At 42.1% G+C, this 21,859-nt stretch overlaps 1 protein-coding gene across 1 annotated transcript; it reads right to left on the bottom strand.

Annotated features, from left to right (window-relative positions):
• Positions 1-1,656: 1,656 nt before the first annotated feature.
• On the bottom strand, positions 1,657-5,854 carry rgra (retinal G protein coupled receptor a; the record flags this gene model as incomplete). The annotated part of the gene is made up of 7 exons (XM_080849468.1): positions 1,657-1,800; positions 2,003-2,116; positions 2,772-2,889; positions 3,287-3,440; positions 4,712-4,833; positions 5,359-5,515; positions 5,776-5,854. 7 exons carry the CDS (start codon positions 5,852-5,854, stop codon positions 1,657-1,659), a joined length of 888 nt encoding a protein of 295 aa, XP_080705594.1.
• Between the last annotated feature and the right edge of the window lie 16,005 nt (positions 5,855-21,859).

Below are 21,859 nucleotides of genomic sequence, written 5' to 3'. Positions count from 1 at the left end.
TTGCCACCGCATAAGCCGTAAGAAATTAGGCTACCCATCCCTACTAACCTCTTCACTTCCACTTCCACTATATTCTACATAAATAATTACCCTGATATTGCATGTATCTTACTTGTCTATTAATCCCATAATCCTATATGTTAAATAATGTGAAGATCACGGCAATGTATACACTTTGGTGGTTTAAACTGTGCTGGGCTTTTATCAATATTTAATCACAACATTTATTTAACCATTTTTCAATGACAATTTAACAGTTACAATATGCTCATAATGATTGTCTCAAAAGAAACAAATAAAACGACACACCAACAAGTTAATATGCCGTTTCACATGTTCCACAGAGGATTCCTAGTGCATACTTGATTTCTAGTGCATACTTGATCTCTAGTGCATACTTGATCTCTAGTGCATACTTGATTTCTAGTGCATACTTGATTGCTCCCTCTTAGCAGAGAGCCTTTGTCTGCGTGTAGATTCTGCTGCTGAATACATTTGACAATGTATGCAGTGATGTGCCACAGCTGGAGGTATGGGGGTTGAATTTGTGCAGAAACAAAGTGTACATGGAGCATACTGGGTGCATTTGACGTAAAGTAACACTTCCTTTTCCAGTTTTCCAGTACATTGTGCCCATACCATTTTGTAAAGGGTAAATCTTACTTGGATCTCATGGCACTAGTAAGATATTGGTTGTATTTATAACCCCAGCAAATATTGTATATCTTGTAATCCTGATTACAATATATTGTTCCAATGGAGTTTATAAAGTTGAAGTTGAAAATGTGGCTTGTTGTTTTAAAACACGATCTCCCTGTGAGAAACAGATCCAACCAGCGTATGTCTGATTCATAATCTCCTTCCCTCTGCTAATCTTCAGGGCTTGGGGAATGTGTTTTTATGAAAAGCACCCTTGTTTGTAGGATTAGAAAATGTTGCTTTGCTAATGCTGCCTGTGGCTTGACCTACTCTTCAGTCTAGCTCAAACAAGATAGGACTTGACCATATGGTCCCCCCAAAAAGGAGTAGAAAAATAGCTCTTTTTATAAAGGTTTTTGAATATGTACAAAGTGTCTTGGACTAACTAAGGGACAGAGGTTAACGCATGTGTCTAAAACTAGCAATATAAGCACTAGCTTTGCCTAAATAAAGACAACTGAAATTGAAATATTACTTGAGTTGAATGGTTGTTGGAGTCTTGTGTAAACATGTATATTACAATTAGTTATTCCTTTTGCTCACCATGGAAGCGGTCGGCAGCCTTTATATCCAGCATTTATTGGAAATCTTTATTATGTTTGCCCACGAGTCTTACTATGGATATGAACTTACATACTCTATTACGGCTTGTGAGAGGGTGGTTTCAGAGACTGTGCTTTTTAAAGGTCCAATTTAGTTATTAGAATGTATGGTTGAAAATAGGTCCTCTAACTGTCACTGAGGAAAGTGGTGAGGGGTCAATATCCTTTTAGTGTCTTATACCAACCATCACGCACTAAGAACTTATCACAGACAATGACACCAAATACCACACAACGGAGAGACTACACAAAGATTCAACAAAGATGAAAACCACAGGAACATCACAAAGACATGTGCTCATACCTTTCACAAAATGCAGGACATAGAGGTGGGTGTGATTATTGAATTCATTCTTTATTTGGACTTATTCTCAATCTGAGGCACTTCCATCCTCTGCCCAGTGAGCAACTGCCAGATTCCTCCTCTGTAGTTCTCATTTCCAAGGGCATATAAGAAGACATTGAAAGTTGGGGAGGTCTTAGCCAGGATGGGAGCCATCTGCCAGGAAAAAAAAAACAAACAAACATTAATAAACATATCCAAATTAAAAAACCTTTAAAAAAATTAAAGACAAAACAATGCAAAACATGTATCTTCGAGTTTAAAAAACGTAACCACATAATGAATACTATATCAATTAATATATAAATAAATATGAATAGTAGACTTTTTTTTTTATAGAAAATCTGGATGCTCTTACCATTCTCAACTTAGGGGAAACCAAGGTAGCATTCTCCACTGCAGCATAGAAGGCCAGAATTCCATATGGACCCCAGCACAAAAGCATGGTCTTCAGGGGAGCGCTAGCATTGAACTGTATAAACACACACACACACACACACACACACACACACACAAAGATAGTTATGGTCATGAGGTCTGCATACATGTGACATCCCAGTCACATGCAGAGGATAATAAATGAAACGGAAAAAAGCTATCTGCTTACAATAATTTTATAATCTTTCAGAAAGAACAAAGACATAAAGTACAACCACACACGTGAATGCACATATGAACATGCAAGCACAAATCGCCTCTTAAGCATATATGCCCATTCTAACGTACTTTGCTGTAAATAATGCACTAAATCCATACAGATACAACAGATGCGTTTCACAATAATGCATCAGCCTAGTTCTGGTTCTCCTCTACAGGCAGACATACAGCCCAGCTAATGGGTTTCCTCGTGGAGAGAGAAGCAGAGTTAATTTTCCTCTGGTTGTTTTCAAACATAGGGGCACCACTGAGCTTGAGGTATTAGCCAGTGTATGATTCTATTCATGGGTTGCATAAGAGTTCTGCCCCAATGAAGCGTTATTCACATCAAGAGTATGCAAGCCTTTGTGCTCTCAGGCAAAAGACCTGCTCAAGCAGCGTGACTAATAACTTATGCAACATACACTGGCATGTTGGAAAGCCATTGATTACATGTGGCCAATGTGACATGAACCATATGCAACACTCACCTTGGCTTGGCCAATCTTCTTAAACTTTTTGTCAATGGACTGGTAGGAGGACATGACGACGAATACCTGGATACCCATGTTGAAGATAGCCATAGGGATCAAGTAGGACACGTAGTTCCTGGTAAAAATACAAGTCAAATAATTGTTGTCAGTGGTACCATTTGACTGAATTGTGAAAGCAAGCCACATGCATAACATTTAAGGCAACCTTTGGTTGAAAATGATCAAAATACCTTTATGAGACCAAACTAATGAAAGGCAGTGTGACAATGAACACACATATCCACTAACAGATAGGTCACTTGCATCAAATCTTTAGACCTATTTATCATGTAATTTAATAAAGAAGAAGTTAACATAAGTTTAGTGAAGTTTCTATCTGAATAGGAGTGAATACCTGTCTGTAGTCCAATTTAGTTAAGTGAAGTTTCTATCTGAATAGGAGTGAGTACCTGTCTCCCTTGGTGTAGTCCAGTTTAGTTAAGTGAAGTTTCTATCTGAATAGGAGTGAATACCTGTCTCCCTTGGTGTAGTCCAGAGTGCAGCAGGTCCTCAGAGGCTCGTAATCATACTCTCCCCAGCCAATCAGAGGCATGGCAGACCAGAAGGCAGTGAAGAGCCAGACGAAGATCACCAGACTGATGGCACTGCTCCACTGCAATTTAGTCCCTAAAAATAGAAAAAGAAAGAGTTCTATTCACTGAATCAATTTAAAGGTCAGCAATGCTCATTCAGAACATTTTTTTGTCATTTTTGGCACAATAATACAATATGCTCTGAGGACAGACTTTGGCCACTCTACCACAGGCTCTGGATGTTGGAAACAAATGCGATCACATAGATCCATTTAATCACATCAAGGTGGTGCCCCTGAAATCTACATGTCGATTTGGTTCTAGCCAAGGGACAGCACTTTGCAGTGAACAAACATTTGTTTGGTTGCTGAGTTTCAATATGGTTCAGTTCTTAAGAATTTATTTTGTACAATTTCCCATAGTTTAAAGAAAGGCACCAACTATGAACCAGAACTGTAGTTAGTGCACTCTTGCTATACAATTACATTCTGTACCAATAGTTTGAATATTATTGGTCTGGAATGTTTTTTTTCTCCGTGTGTATCTACTGTTGTCATGGACAGATTTTCCATAGATTTCTTTCTGGATGGTTTATTCCCATTCTGCAGCTTTAGGGAACAAGGTGTTTGGCAGTGGAGAGAGCAGTTTCCTCCCTTGCTATGGTGAATCCTAGTGTGGTGCTGAGTCAACGCGGGGGCAATAGAGCAACTCAATAGGGCACTTCACAGGGCCTAATGAGCACCTGTCTGCATGGCCTAGTCAGGGTAGGCCGTGTGTTCACTCTGTAACTTTGAGACAACATAAACTGATTACAGGTAAAAGTAAAGTATTCAGAAGATGTTTTTGTCTGAAGCCACATACATTGACTGGAAATCAATACAGTGTCAACTATCCGTAGCAATAGTGCCAAGACTATTGCCATAGGATTCCATAGTAATAGTCACTTTGTTACAGAAATAAAATATTTTCTAGTATTTTAACACAAAAAAGTCATATAAATCCTTTTGGTATTTGTTATGACCTTATATAGGTAATAATACCATCACATAATTGGATGACATCTTCAAAGAAAGTGTAGCAACACAGTTTTTCTTGGAGCATAAAAAGCCGTGAAGGATGTGTGCTTGAGCTGCTATTCCTTCTGAGCAGGAGCAGGAGCAGGAGCATGGCCCTGGGACATGACTTCATGTCACATGCAGCTGGAGATGCTCGCAGGACAAATGGAGCAGGTGGCCTCCTTCTTTGAAACAGGGTGGTCCAGACAGCTGCCACTACTGTCAAGAGCAGCCCTTAAGCTCTGTGACCCCCTCCCTCTTTCCCTTTCCATCTAATTCCTCATGTCACATGACTGGTCAGGACTCTTACTGGTGCAATACTGGTGGTATCTGTCCCAGGCGATGGCAGCGATGAAGTGGATGCTGGCGAGTGCGGTGACAAATCCCTGGAAGCCATGAGTCTGACATCCATCAGATCCATAGGGCCAATATCTAAGATTTTCAACAACAACAAAATCAGTGACATAAAACAAACAATTAAGCCTTTCACAAAAATAATTGTATCAACCTGTGGCAACTCCCTGTTGTATTGGAAATATTAAGTGAGTGTACTAATTCCAATATCATTCAAATAAACTAGTAATGTACTGGTCACAGACGCCTTAACGCTATGATTTTCATTTATCCAATTGAACACACATACTGTGACGACATCACAACATACTCACCCTGGTTGACCTGTCTGAGGTGAGTTGATTTGGTTGAGTACTGTTATGCTGGCAGGACTGTTACTTAGGGTTCAGAGCCCTCTAAAGGGATATTGCTCAGCACCCCATTTAAAAAATTGATATATGCTATGGATAGCATATGTAATGAATTTGCATTGAACTGTCAATACATTTACCCCACCAGCAAAACTGCCCTATCATATAGTGACTGAAATCCTTTCATATCTCCGAATAACTGCGGATTATAGAGGAAAACAGAAATGACAGGATAAGCACATTTCAAACTCACCTAAGAAAACTGGAAAATGCAGCAATAGTGGCATTCATACAGATCCCCATGTCAGCCATAGCAAGACTAAATACAAGGAAATTACTTGGTGTACGCAATTCCTTTATTTTAAGGAAAGCAACAACCGTCACGGCATTCAGGAAGAATCCAAGGAGTCCTTCAAGGAAGAGAATGCAACAGTCAAAATTCGCCAATCACTTCATTTACAACATAGTGGTGTTCAACAATTTTTGGAAAATGAGGGGATGAAATGACATCTCTGCCCTGACTAATATTTTTAAAAACAAAAATTACACATCACTCCTTGTGGAGAGGTCTGTTGGGTTAGCATCAGCTGACCGACGGCTACTGTAACCTACTGCAGCCCAGTGCAAAATCACAGCTTCTTCCAAAACCCAACGTTTGCCAAACACTTACCCTCTACAAGGAGACAAGATCCAAGAGAGAACACATCGAAATCGGAGAATCCGTCCGGTAAAGGGTAGGAAGTCACCATTTTGAACGCGATTTAGTCACAAAATATGTGAAGAAATCACAACCCGATTCTCACAGTTCGCTCACTTTGGATCTGCCTATGGATGATCGAACGCAGCTTCTTTTAAAGGACCATTTCACGTGAAAAGCATGTACATAATTATGTAAAGCTCCCCACCCCCTCTTTTTTCAATCCGCAAAGGAATGTTTTAATGAACATAACAACACAACCACTGCTCCCTAATACGTATTTACACAATGTGGCCGCAGTGTGCCCATTCAGTTACACAACAACCCTTTGTGTCTGTCTGATCACGGGCGTGATGGGGGTGTGTGAACCGTTAGCTCTTCCGCCCAGAAGTATTATGACGCCCACCATACAACAGGTGTGTAGACTACTCCATGTGTCTCACATTTTATAACGGATTATTTTAATTATTTCACCGTTCCTGTTCTAATGCACTGGTGTCCACTGGTGTAATTAAGAATAGGTAACTTCCTTGTCAACAAGTCGTCAAAGTAGGCTACTTTGTTTTGTTACTGTCAGTTTCAACGCGTGAACCATTGAATAAATGTTGACAGATACGCCTCATGTAGTATGGGCTTAAATAAGCGTTGTCCTCCTCTGTTAGTCTGAACTGTGTGCCAAGAGCACCTTGACAGCTGAAACAAATTACCTGAATATGACACTAAATCGAACCATCAAAAACAAAATATATGAGCTTGAAATTAACAGCACAAATAAGCACATTTGATCTCAGTAGTCTAGTACTAATGCTAGAAGCCTAGTACTCCTTTGTCTTAACATTTCTCTTTTATTTTGCCCTGATGTGGTTTCTGCAACATCTGTCTCTTGGTGGAAAAAAGCCCTGTCACTCAAATTGTGTTAATTTAGGGAAAATTCAGTCAAAGGCATACTGATATGTTGACATTTAGACATATAACTAAGCTAGAGGAAGAGTAGGTGAATACATGTGTATATGCTTTTTTAGTCTAATGGATCCGTATTTAATAACAAACCAAAATGGACTTGTTATGTTCACTGACACAATTGAAATGTTATGTTCAAACCCTTCTTTTACTCCCAATAAATTATACCATCCACTCGAAAAGGAGATCACAAAATCCTAACTGGCGGCTTTTCATACCATGAGTTAGAAGCAAAACAAGGCTCATATTGTCTCAGGGAACTCTGCTTTAGCCACCAGATTATAAGATTTTGAAATGTTGAAAATGTCTTTGAGATGCTAGGGAAAGTGCACAGTCATATGACTTATTGTAAATGAATGGGGACAATTAAGAATATATCACTTTTCAGTGAGGTCACTATTGGTCCATTGCTATTCTCAGTGTCATGCTCCTGGAGGGATTTTTAAATATCTTTGTTTCAATATGAGAGGTTAAAGAATAGTGCCCAGTGACATGTTTGGTGTCATTTAATATAAGATAAAATATGGCCAGTTCGCCAGAGAACAGCTATAACTCTTTTTATTTAATTAAGTTATCAACAGTTACATCTAGGCTCAAGTTGCTATTGATCATAATATAAGCTCTTTGTGCGAGACAGTCACATGCTCAATGAGGTCTTTTGAATGTTTAAAATAATTATGACTCCCATAATAACTTGTGAAAGGCAGCATTATCGTACCTCTGCAAAGGAGATTAACAACTAGCATTATAGGGAATGTATAAGGTCTTTTAAAAATGTATGGAGGTGCAGGGCTTAAGTGGTTTAGTCTTCAATCTACACATTTTCACATGCAGCTTTCTAAACAAAGAATAGACTCTCCTTGGGGCATGTTCATTGATGCAAAAAAATGCTCAAACCAAGGACAACTTGTCTCGCCCACACGCATGGATTAATGTGGATCAAAGAAAATAGAGAACAGACTTTACAACATTTTAACTAGAAGTGAAAATAATCTTCTGCGGAAATAAAACCTGGTAATAGTGACACCTTGGCCAGAACCATCACAACGTAGTGTTGTGTTAAGGTTTTTAAGTGCAATTACAATTGATGCTTTGAAAATAATAGCGATTCATAGGCATTAACTGACGACTTCTTTACTCAGGTAACTGGATATGACACTGGTGTGATATGTAAAGCTGTCAATAACCAGTAATAGCCATCAAAGCCTCAAATGTGCTGGGTAATCTTCCACATATCAACACTGCTTCTCAAAAGAGGGGAGCAGTATTCTTCGGTAGAATCCACAGACCCAGTATCGTTCAAAAATGTGAAATTTCAAAAAGTTCTCTCACTGCAGAATAATTTTAGTTTACTTTCAGAGAAATGAGTTTAAACCATTTTTGTAAGTGGGTACATGGAGAAGCCCATGGGCTCCTTGTGTTAAGTAGAATGTATTTCCCTGAACGTTAACAAACCTTAAGTATTCATACAGAGAATTGAATGCAACAAAATGCCTATCTCTTCCAGACACTGTATTTATTCAACAAAAAAAATCACTCCAATAACGTAAAACAGAATCATAATCTAGAATTTAATTAATGAATGAATGAATAAACACAGTTATCCAGTAGACATTATGGAGTGATGTGGTCCAGGACAGACCACCCTGCAAAAAACATTTAAGGAATGGCATCAGCAACTATGTCACCAAAGGACACCAGTTAGCATACTAGCAATCAATGTTAATTGTACTGTTGTGTTAGGCAGTCAGTTCTCTAGTTTCCAATAATTTACCCTTTGCAGCAGACTGGCCTTTTGGAGCAGTGAATGGGGAGCACGGCACATCCCATTATTCCACTGTCCTACCGACCAGCATGGCGGGATCAAGCTAGAAGGTTAGCTGTAGAATACATGCTAGACAGTACTATCTGCAGCTTGGCACTTGCCTCCTTCAGACATAAGCATGGAGTGTGACCTTGTGTGGTGCATTAGCAGAGGTCTGTAGAGAACAGTGGATGTGATTCAATCCTTGCCCTCTTCTTTTCACCATTCAGTTTGCCAAGCTGTAAAGCAAAATTGACCACTCTGTGGCATTGGTATCATGTCAACACCCTTTCTTTGGCATTGGTATCATGTCAACACTCTTTCTGTGGCATTGGTTTCATGTCAACACCCTTGTTGTGGCATGTTAATCATGTCAACAGCCTTGTTGTGGCATGCTAATCATGTCAACACCCTCTCTGTGAATTTGTTGTTTGTCCCTATTACTGATAGTGACAGGTTAACAAGTTAATGATGACTAGTGATTTCATAGATGACATCAATGAAATAGGTTTTGATTACATCAAGCCATCAGTGGTATAAATGAGCTTTATTGTTATCAGAGCAGCACTATGCTGCAATTTCCTGCCACTGTTTGAGGTACATTTTTATGCATGCAACATTCAGATATGCTGATAAAGAGAGCTACGCCGTGTCATAACTTCCTGAGGAACTTAGCTTGTACCAGTGGTATGCCAAGACGACACTGCAAGAGATCAAGGAGATCATCACTTGGCTAGAGAAGCGCACGACCAAAAGCAAGCATTTCGATGGAAGCCAATATTCCAAGATTCTCAATGAGCCTGGTGCAATGTCCCTGCTCGGAGCCCGCCGAGGTGAGACCACAGACAGAACCAGCGTTCACTGCTCGTCAGCCACATTGGACTGCCTGATCGGCAACGCCGCAGAGACCTGGAGCATGCCAAGCCCGCTCAGAGCCGTTGATGGACCTAGCTGTGCCAGGGACCACGGGGCCGGTTTCCCCTTCCCCCACAGGAAACCGAAGAACACCCGGGGACTTGGGGAGGGGTGATATTGATGCAAAGAGCCGGGACAAATGGCACGTGTGGCTTGGTTGTCTTGGCCACACACATTGACTGTACCTTGACAGTCATCTTAACCCTTCCAAAACGAAGGGGCCCCGTGGGGCACTTGGTGGTATTTTTATTAATAGAATTAAAAATCTCCGCAAGTTTTTGTCCTACAAACATAAAACTAACACCCACAGCAACCTTGAACCCTTTTCTTTTTAAATATATACAGTTTGAAACTAAAGTTTAAATAATCACTTTGTAAGGAGAGTATAACTTATCCTTTGCACATTTCAGCATCTGAGTGAGGTTTTGACCCTCCTATTAGCAAATGACAACTATTCATATGATAAGGGCATGGTAATTCAGTGATCACCATTGGTTCATGATGTGTCAAGAAAACCTGAAGGGGGTAGAGGGCCACAAAGACATTCCAGGGCCATTACGTGCTGGCCATTGTCTTTTGACCAAGGTGTCCCAGAATGTTCACACCTCTCTCATCAATATGCATAGTGGTCTAAGTGAAGAAAAGTGTCAGTTTCTATATTACTTATAATAAGTATAGAAAACACACACACTTTTTGAATGCTAAACTCACCTTTTTGGAGCAAACACCTTTGTTTACAAGGTTCAGAGTAAAAAAGAAAACTTCCAAAATATTTACAATGTGTTTTTGTACAAAGTCTGAGCACCTCTAAAACTAGATTTCATTTTAGTGTCTTTATATTTCATTTTAATACAAAACTTTGTTTTACTACATTCCTTTTACTCTCATTGTATTATTGCTGAGTTGTTCTAGAATATAATCATAAATGCCAGTTTTGCCTCATGGGTTTTAGTTAGATAAAATATACAAAAATATCAGGCATGGCAAACTACCTAACAGAGTCAAAAAAAGCCCTTGGGGTTGGAAGTGTTAATGGCACCCCATGTAGAGTTCTGGTGAACCCAGGGCAGCGTTTCCGTTTTCCGGTAATTGCCGGACTTTGTCCGGATTTTTTTTAAATGCCCGAAAATATTAGATCTCACCGGACAAATTGTCCGATTGGAATTTCTTAAAAATCCCAAAACAATCCTTATATTTAGGTCTATAAAGCAAACGTGCACTGCCTTTATTATGTTTTAAAGGAACAGGCTATTCTGCCGTTTGAAAGTTATTAAACAACACTCATTTCATTTTAAATAAAGCGCATACAGTCGGTTACAAACAAGGAGCGAAATGAGAGAGAAGGATTAAACATGGCCAAGCAGACTAGCCTTAAAAGCTTTTTTCAGAGGCCAAACGCAACTGATGAGGATGAACCTCTAATACCTGCAGTGTTGCGGCTGAACGCGTTTCATTTCATTCTACTGTCTATGCCCGTGCGTGAGAGCGCCGAAGTTGCGTAGAGGCAGAGAGCGGTATTGCAGACAGATAGAGATATTGAAAAATTATAGCTCGCAACATATTGAAAAAAAGAACTGAACAAGTAAATTTTTTGGAGCTGTGAACTCAGTTCCAAATTAATTGAATTGATGAAAGAATTTTAATTATGAACTATGAACTGAACTAGTTCATGTAGAAACTTTCCAAACACTGAATACCTGAAGCCCTAGGCCTAGATGATCGAACAGCTTCACTAGAGAAAAGGCCGAAGTGTCGGGCGTTTATGGAGTGACAAGTTCCCTTGGCTAAGGTGCGAGGTAATTGATGGTAACAGTAAAATGTTCTGTTAGCACTGCGAAAAGACAGGATGACGCAACGGATTCACAAGAGGGTCGAATCATTTTAGAATCTCTGCTGTCACTGAACATAGTCAGAGCAATGACCATGTTGCGGCGCTTAATTTAACGCCACAGCCACCTATTGACACGCATCCGACATTTATGTTTCTTCTCTCCATTGTAAACAAATAAACATGTTGCATTCTAAACGACCTGATTATGTAATTATTTAAGCTACGCATGTCGTCAGTTTTCTTCAATAGGCTAATTTAGAAGCAGAAATAGATATTTGACCGGCTATTTCTCTGATTCCCACTTGAACCCTAGCTGGTATGGGCAGCCAAAGACTATAGGGTTGCTTCAGCTTCGCATAACCACGATCACTGGTGAATGCACCAAGATACAAGGAAAAATATCCCTCATGGTGCCTGTTGCCAGCCATGTCACTGACCACGAGTTCTGGTTGGCCAACATCCAAGACCAGTGGCGGTGCCAGACACTTTTTTCTGCAGGTGCTATGGGGGAGCTTGGAGTTATAGCGTGGGTGCTATGAAATGAGGGTGATAGCCTATGTGTCACATGGTTCTCTACTACAGGTTTTGTCCCAGGGACCACCATTCTGACTAGAAAGTTATCAGCAGCCCTCTGATGTGCCAGTGATTTCCAAAATATTTTATAGTCCCGTACCCTTCCTTTTCATGTTTGTAACTGCCACTGCCACGCTCCCTCCCCCACACATATTCTACCTTCAGCACTTGTAAGTGTAATTTCTTTGCTAAATATGGGTCTACATCAGTATTTTTGGCAATGCGATTTGGCTATCCAGAATATTTAGATTGACAGAAATATGTTTAAAAAAAAAAAAAAAAAAAAAGTCAATGGTGAACTTATCAACACTAGCTCCTTCAACCGTCTGGTAATGTCAACGTTTACGCGTGCAACCTGAAAATTGGGTCATAGGATATGACAGAATGATGGCTCTGTGTCTAAAACAAGCTGTTTATCTCAATCTGTTATAATTTATTGAATTCATTTTTGTGATTAATTCATTTTTATGAGTTAAATATTATTATCACACAATACAAAATGCAGAATGAAATTAAATAATAACAATTATTAAAAAAAAACATTATTTTCTTGGGTGTGCTATAGGGGTGCTATGGCTAATCCAGGGGGAGCTAGCACCCCCTAGCTCCTCCCTGGCGCCACCCCTGTCCAAGACCACTGCATCATTGGGCTGGACATACTGGACAGGAGACAGGCCACGGTCTACGTACCAAGGGCTATGCTTTACTTAGGTTCTGAGGCCTGGCACTCCAAGCTGCCGGTGAAGAGGGGCTGTGATCTATCTCCACATTGGCGCTGATAGTGATAAGATCACCCCCGCCAGCCAGAGGGTCCTCTGCATCATCGCCACATGTTCATCAGTTTAGTAGAACTTAAGTACACTTTCCTTTTTTTCTTTATCAGAACTACAGCGCCTTGCATAAGTATTCACCCCCTTGGATGTTTTACCCTTTTATTGCTTTTGTAAATCACTCATAGTCACTGCTTTTTTTTCAACAGTGGCTCTCTTCCATAACGCTTTGATTGTTGAAGAACCCGGGGAAAAGTTGTTGTATGCAGAGTTTGTCCCATCTCAGCTGCTGAAGCTTGAAACTCCTTCAGACTAGTCATAGGTGTCTTGGTGGCTTCTCTTACTAGTCTCCTTCTTGCACGGTCAATCAGTTTGTGAGGACGGCTTACTTTAGGCAGATTTACACATGTGCCATATTCAGGGACGGACTGGCCGTCGGGCATACCGGGCGTTTGCCGAGGTGCAATATGGGCCGACAGTCCCGAATTTTTATTTTTTTTTTTCCCCATATAATGGTCTGACCGGCTGGCCCACGAAAGTAGTTCATGAGCGGCCCTATTGACACTGGGCTGGCCCAATCACATCCCCTGGGCTGACCCAACACCAACCCCTTTCGATTTGGACCTGCCTACATAATGCATTAGGACGGTAAACAAACTCAGCGTGGCCCATGGCCTTGACATGGCCCATGGCCTTGACATGCTTGACACGCGCACACGTCTTCTTTAGTGACTAGGGGCTCGTCCAATCATATCACCAAACACCTTTTACCTTTAGCTTGGTCGGTGCACAGAAACGCACGTTTCGTTAGAATCCTCCAGTCCAAAATGGAGAGAAAGCGAAAAGGGGGTGCGGAGAAACTGCGAGATATGAGGCTTGCTCTTCAAGCCAACGCTGCCAAATGTGCCAAAATATCGGAAATGTTTGCCACGGCAGGGCCATCATCAGCTCCCGTGGATGACAGTGATGCTGGTGGCGACAGCCAGGGAGATACGATACAACGACCTACGGTAAGCTTACTGATCATGAATTAAAACGTCTCTAAAATATGTTTGACTTAGGACCTATGTTCTGTGGCCAAGTTCGTTTGCATTGTAAATACAAGACAAGTCTGTAGCTGTTGCTAACCCATCAGCCTACTCTACTCTGAAACAGCCAGCCGTTAGCCTACACTCTATGTTGTGTGTTTGAGTGATGGGCTAGCCCGTTAGCCTATTGGTGCGCGGTGCCATGTCAATGTTCCGAAAGCCCAGTATTCCCAAACCCTGGTATTCTGAAAATATGCCAATTTGTCCAGATACCGAATTATGATAGCCCGTTATACGCTCCAGTTTGCCGAAGTTCAGGGGCGTGGTTCAAACGTTACTGCCACCTCATCAAGCATGTTTCCTACAGGAGGAAATAGACTCCCTTCTAGGAAAGGGAGCAATACAGTCTGTATCTCTCGGAGACGAGAACAGGGGGTTCTTCAGTCGCTATTTTCTGGTTCCAGAAAAAAGGACGGAAAATATCGACGATCTTAGACCTCCGATTCTGAACAAAGCTTTAAAGTGTATGATGTATATTGTATTGCATTTAGATTAATTAAGACCACCACCTTAACACACAAACTCTTGTTGAACTCATAAAGTAGTAGGTTCAGTGACGTGCTGTGAGACAGCTGTCTTCTGTAGCTTCTGCGAGCCCGTGAATCAATGTTTCGTTGGAATCATGATGTAACGTTGTTGTAGCGGGAATACAGCAATGCTATTTTCTAATTGGCAGGGCATATGTATGATTCTAGACTTCGCTAAGCACTGAAGCGACTGAAACGGTGAATTTTGATCACATTCAGCGAAGTTAACAGGTAAAATGGGAGAAAAATAGGGCGTCTTTAGGCCGTCCTGCCTAAAAGTAGGGCGTCCCATTTCTTCTTATTTTTTAGTAGACTATAGGGCAGACGCCCTGCTAGCTAAAAACCTGGTTGGTGTAGACATTCGAGAGACCAAAAAGACTGAAAAGGTGTGTTATCGAATTTAGTGGGCCGGTCTGGTTCAAAATGCCCGGGCCGATTTTTTGTCCCAGTCCGCCCCTGCCCATATTCCATCCATTTCTTGATGAAGGATTTTAAAGAATTCCAGGGGATGTTTAGTGCCTCGGACATTTTTTTTGTATCCTTCCCCTGACTTTTACTTTTCAATAACCTTTTACCTGAGTTGCTTGGAGTGATCTTTGGTCTTCACGGTGTAACAGTAGCCAGGAATACTGATTACTGAATACTGACCAGTGAATGGACCTTCCAGACACAGGTGTCGTTATACTACAGTCACTTGAGACACATTCACTGCACACCATTTCACTAATTGTGAGACCTTTAGCACCAATTGGCTGGACCTCTGTTGAATTAGGGTCAGTCACTTTAAAGGGGGTGAATACTTATGCAATCACTTATTTTCAATTACATATTTTTTATTTAATTTACATAACTGTGTAAAAATCTGTTTTCACTTTCACACTAAAGAGGGTTTTTTGTGAATTTTTATGTCCGAAAATCCAACTTATATTGACCATGACTGATTTATAAAAGCAATAAAAGGGTAAAACATCCAAGGGGGTGATGAATACTTATGCAAGGCACTGTACATGACAAATTAAAGCTGCCTTTTCTCCCTATTCATGCCCCTATATGATACATGGTACGTTTATAAACACATTTACACACATATGTATTTAGCATAAATTAAGTAATAAATGTACTGACTACTGTGTACTTTTTCTCTCAGTGATGTGTATGGCAGTGCAGACTAGCAGTGGCAGTGAGAGTTGTGAGATATTTAAATTACCCCTCCACATTTAGGAAGTGGACTGGCTTTCAAACCCACATGTACGAATATATTTCATCCATCTGTCAGCTACCAGTTCAGTTCATTATTTTCCAAGGTTGTATATTTTTATGACGTGAGCGAGTGACATGCACATGTTCATTTTTTCCAGTTTGGCAAGGAGTAAATTTTTTCCCCATGGAATACATACACTGAGGCCAACAGTACCCTGGAGCTAACTGTGATTGGAGGGGGCCCAGCCTTAGGATGGCTCAGAGGACTGTGATTGGAGGGAGCCCAGCCTTAGGATGGCTCAGAGGACTGTGATTGCAGGGCCCATCCTGAGGATGGCTCATACCTCGTTTCCACCGGGGCCGGCACGGTGCCGGAGCCGGGCCGGTGCCCAATCTGGCACCAGTTCTTGCGTTTCCACCGGGGCCAGGTTGGTGCCGGAGCTGAAAATCGGGCACCGGCCCGGCTCCAAGGAGTTGCTGGGGCCAGATCGGGCACCAACTACGTCACAGAGGTGGGCGGAGTTAACCCACCAGAAACAGAAATTTCCGCCGCCATTTTTTTTAGCCATCAAACAAGATGATGAGTGAAAACGATGAAAACATACATGGAAAATCGATCCAGTAGTGGACCATGGATTAAATAAAAAACTCGATAGCAATTCAGCCATCAACAGGAATGCAAGACAAAATTGAAAAGTCAGTAAGGAAAGCTAAAATATATGAGGGAATACGAGGAAAGTCGGAGATAGCAGGGTTCAAAAGGACAACAGACCTAATAACAAACACATTAAAACTAATAAAGAAAGCTTTCATCCATCAAAATGTGTTGGTTTGTCTGCCTTGTATACATTAAGTCTTTCAATCTAGCTTGTTGTTTTTGTGTGATATTACACTTGAAATTAGTAGTTCAACTGTTGACTAAGCAAGTTCTTGTAGCATCTAGCTGCTAGCGGTCGTGAGGTACTTCTACAGTTGTTATGCTATAGTCAACTTCCATCATGAGCTGCATTGCCTGCTCGTAGAAACCTCGTAGTTGCATCATTAACTGAGACCGTGATGTAGTGCTGGTTTTGTATTGTGTGTACTGTAGAAGATGTGCCACTTGAAAACAAACAAAAAAAATAGCTCTTGACTAAGCAAGTTCGTGTACTTGTTCCAAGCTAACTAGCACTAGCTGCTGTAAGGTAATGCTAAGGTTGTTATGGCAACTGGTTAGTATCAGTGTAGCAGCTAGTCAACTCCGGTCATGAACTGCATTGCCACTCGTCTGATCTACGTGAGGAAATACAGAAAACCCGTGGCCAAGTACACATAACTTTAAATTTAGGTGGTATGGTACTACATGGTATTAAAAAGTTAAACATAATTAAAGTTTTTATCGAAATGAATTTGCCTTCTCGCTGGAAGAAGACCACTCGTGAATAACTCAACTGTAACAATAGGAGCATGTCACAACATTCCATGACGTTTAGTTTTGGTGCTGGAACTGGCTCCGGCGGTGGAAACGCAGGCCAGTGCTGAAAGGAGCCGGCTCTGGCTCCGGATCCGGCACCGGCTCCGGCTCCAGCACCGGGCCGGCCCCGGTGGAAACGAGGTATCAGAGGACTGTGATTGGAGGGCCCATCCTGAGGATGGCTCAGAGGACTGTGATTGGAAGGCCGATCCTGAGGATGGTTCAGAGGACTGTGATTGGAGGGGGCCCAGCCTGAGGATGTCTCAGAGGACTGTGATTGGAGGGCCCATCCTGAGGATGGTACAGAGGACTGTAATTGGAGGGGGCCCAGCCTGAGGATGTCTCAGAGGACTGTGATTGGAGGGGGCCCAGCCTTAGGATGGCTCAGAGGACTGTGATTGGAGGGAGCCCAGCCTTAGGATGGCTCAGAGGAATGTGTTTGCAGGGCCCATCCTGAGGATGGCTCAGAGGACTGTGATTGGAAGGCCCATCCTGAGGATGGCTCAGAGGACTGTGATTGGAAGGCCCATTCTGAGGATGGTTCAGAGGACTGTAATTCACCCTTCGCTAAGCCCCGCCCACCTTAACTACTGTTGCTACGCCTGACAAGCTTTCGTACCTGGCATATCAATCTCAATGATAAGTGCCGTTATCTGACGTCCGCAGAGAGATAATTACTAATTTCTGGAGTTCAGGGGAGATCTCTGAAAGAACGAGGCAAAAGGGGCTTCAGTATGCTTTTGAGGGATACATACATGATATCTGCGCGAAGTCAGACAATGGGGAAATACATATTAAAACCTCCGGCAACCCCCCTGATGCTCCCACGTAGGAACTGACACAGGGAGAGCAGCAATCGGATTGGGGAAGTCGTGTGTCGGCCGTCATTTAACAAAATGCTAAAATATATTGAACAGTATGTCAAAGCGAGCCTGCATCTTGTCTCTTACCATTTTATTTTACGTTAAAATGTACGCATTCTAAACAAAGAACCGTAATCATTTGCAAGCAATACTGAGATGAGTTAACTATCCGCTAGCTTGATAACATTAGCTTGTCCTCATGTTGGAGACTTAACAAAGTGCCAAAATACATTCAACAGTATGTCAAACGCGAACAGTAGATATGTATCTTATAGTCTCATTTTACGTTAAAATATGTGCATTGTGAACAAAGAACTGTAATTATATGCAAGCAATACTGAGATGAGTTAGCTCGCTTGCTAACATTAGCTTGTTGTAAGCAAATGTAAGTGTTCTTTGTAAACATTCAGCTGCGATTGGGGCCTCCCACACTTCTTTATCCACTCACGGCATTTCTCATATTGAGTTTTGGGTTTTGGGAATGGAAAAATTCAACCCCACCCTCCAAACTCTTTGGGTATCGGCTGTCGGTTTTGCACAACCCATAGGCACAGTGCTTCGGAATCTTCACTTTGCCAAATGTTTGTCAGGTCCTCCGCGCTTAGTTACCCGTTGCTAAACTACGATTGGCCTGGGGCAGTTTTTGGGCGTGGCTTAGCGAAGGGTCAATTGGAGGGGGCTCAGCCTGAGGATGTCTCAGAGGACTGTGATTGGAGGGCCCATCCTGAAGATGGTACAGAGGACTGTGATTGGAGGGGGCCCAGCCTGAGGATGTCTCAGAGGACTGTGATTGGAAGGGGCCCATCCTGAGGATGGTTCAGAGGACTGTGATTGGAGGGCCCATCCTGAGGATGGTTCAGAGGACTGTGATTGGAGGGAGCCCAGCCTGAGGATGTCTCAGAGGACTGTGATTGGAGGGGGCCCAGCCTGAGGATGGCTCAGAGGACTGTGATTGGAGGGGGCCCAGCCTAAGGATGTCTCAGAGGACTGTGATTGGAGTGGTCCAGCCTGAGGATGGCTCAGAGGACTGTGATTGGAGGGCCCATCCTGAGGATGGCTCAGAGGACTGTGATTGGAGGGCCCATCCTGAACATGGTACAGAGGACTGTGATTGGAGGGGGCCCAGCCTGAGGATGTCTCAGAGGACTGTGATTGGAAGGGGCCCATCCTGAGGATGGTTCAGAGGACTGTGATTGGAGGGGGCCCAGCCTGAGGATGTCTCAGAGGACTGTAATTGGAGGGGGCCCATCCTGAGGATGGTTCAGAGGACTGTGATTGGAGGGCCCATCCTGAGGATGGTTCAGAGGACTGTGATTGGAGGGCCCATCCTGAGGATGGTTCAGAGGACTGTGATTGGAGGAGGCCCAGCCTGAGGATGAAGGTGTGGATGTTCTCAGTGGTTTGGGGAGCATTCACTGCACGAAAAGCAAGATTATCGGGCCCGTATACGCTGTGATACAGCCGCGAATGATCACCATTCCTGGCTGATCGCTGACATTCCCCCGAAATATCCGTCTGCCGCATACGGACGGAATTTCCCGGGAAGGAACCTGCGAGGGGAGGGGGGCCGATGTGTTTAGCATTCTCACCTCCCGCTGACAGAGGTGCGAAATGCTCTTATTAGCATATTGACTGTCAGCAGTCTAGCCACACACACCCTGCTGCAGCCATTGGTTGAAAACGTCAAGGAATTGAATTAAAACGTCTTGTGATGAGACGGAATGAGATTCTGTCTATAGGTCAGCTTTCAACTGACAAAACGTATCCCCTCCCATTTATAGCTATTGCCCCATAAAAACGAAATTAAAATGTACACGATAATAATTGAATTAATATTCTGTCTATAGGGTTTTGCCCCGGGGTTATCACATTTCTTGATTCACCTTCCGTTTTCATACTTCTGTTTTTAGGGTTTTGATTTCGGGGATATCACGATTCTTGCTTTGCCTCTCAGTTTCAGTGTTCCCATGTACTTTCGAGGCTGTTCCACTCATATTCCGGAGCTTCCTCTCTGTAATGTTCTTGAGATTCACTTTTGGCATGTAATTATACAGAGCCGGGCTTACTCTGATATTGAGATAGTCATTTCGAAACTTGGGACATGTTTGCCACTCGTACATATCTAACCTGTGTCTTTTCATGTAGATTTTACGCGAGCTTCGTGAGATTTGAACCTGTGCTCTTCAGGTTGGTGGTACGATGTACTTAATGGTGCTGTTACTAACCACTTTGCTGGTGAGGATTTAGCTAGTCGGTGCGACTAAGTACCTGGTTTATCATTCCACCCCCCTCTGGGGTATTTCTCTTCTGTTACTGGAGCCAGCGAATTGGGAATTGTTTAGTGGACTTATGTGACGTTTTAATTATGTTTACGTAAAGGCGCCCGAGGCAACATTAGAAACTTTAGACTCGAATAATAAACGTTCAATTTCTAGTCTTTTTTACACGTAGTAAGTTTCAATAACACCATACCATTCGACCATCGACACCATCGACATTCACAGCAGGGGTGTAAAAAAGAATCGTTTTGCATCGATGCATCGATCCAACAGCCGAAGATACGATGCATCGACACGTCCGCAAGAGTATCGGTTTTAACTTTTCTACTAACTTTTCTACTTCTGTTATTGGCTGTTGTTTCTCAAATAAAATGCATAACGATATAACAGCTTTCATTGATTTATTTCAAATCTGAAACATTGTCTAGCCTGTAAGGTAAAAAAAAGAACAAATTAATCGAATCGAATCGAAAATAATCGAATCGTTGGGTCAGGAAATCGATACTGAATCGAATCGCCATGATGGGTGTGATTTACACCCCTAATTCACAGTGGTGTAGTGGTCCCTGGAGAAGTGGGTATACTCTTTATTTATTCATACAGCACAGGATAAACACCCTGTTTTGAGAAGTGGGTATACCCAATGCTGACTGAAAAATAAGTGGGTATACTCCGTATACCTGCGTATACACTGGACTACACCACTGGACATTCAAGGAGCAAAGATGAGACGTCGTTGTGTGGTGAGAACTGATAAAAAAAATCGCCTGCCTTCTGTTTTCCACGGTAGATTGCATGTTATGCTAGAAATGGCTTAGCATTGGTGGGATGGGGAAAGATAACACCTTTCCATCCAGACGCAAATTTAGCTAATCGGAATCTGTAGGCTAAGTGGTTTCCAGATATATATATAGTTGATCTATCTTATTTGACGAAGCAGTGAGTTAGCTGTCTTTCAATGTCTCTTGTCGAATTATCTCACATGCTTATGGTGGTATGTGTTTAAAAGTTTTAACTTAGGCTATGTGTAATGCTCCTAACATACAGTATATATTATTATTTCACCTTAATGTTCTTGAGATTCGTTTCTGGCATGTAATTATACAGAGTCAGGCTTACTCTGATAACAGTCATTAAGAGTCGTTAACAGTCGTAAAGCAACTTTGGCCATGGTTGCTACTAGTGGGGATCGAACCTGTGACTTTCAGGTTAAATCAGTGAAGCAGTGACGGGTGCCTCCCTGGCAGGGGTGGGGTTGTTTTCAATCCAGGTCAATTCAATTAACATAACAAAACCAAGGCCTGGCCAAGGGAAGGGGTGGGGGGGCTTCTACGGCAATACACAGGGTCAAAGACTGTCGTAAATCCCACATTTCATGCAGTGATTGTGCAGGCTCTGTTTTTTGGAGTCCTGCAGAAGAGCCCTCTATCAATCTATCAATCTGGGTGAGCAAAGACTCCAATCCACATTTTCTAAAAAACGAGCTCCTTCAGAAACTGAGCTTGAAAATGACAACGCCAATGCCCTCAAGTACTTGTTTGTATTCATCCAGTCCATTTATGTTTCATTGAATATTGAATCACTTGACATACTGTATATGCTTGCTTAAATCAAATGGATTTTAATTAGTAAGTTCTGTAATGTCTTGCTTAACTCTCACTTATTCCTCAGCTGTATTCGTTGCATTGATATTTGGGTAAGCCATCTCTCCACAGAAAGGTTGAGTGGGTCAGGTAACATGTATAGAACTTGTGGCCTGTATGTTGATCCAAAATGTAATATGACATAAAAGTG

This window comes from Sprattus sprattus, assembly GCF_963457725.1.
Source record: "Sprattus sprattus genome assembly, chromosome: 12".
Classification (NCBI taxonomy): Eukaryota; Metazoa; Chordata; class Actinopteri; order Clupeiformes; family Clupeidae; genus Sprattus; species Sprattus sprattus.
This window is presented reverse-complemented; position numbering and strand designations above follow the sequence as displayed.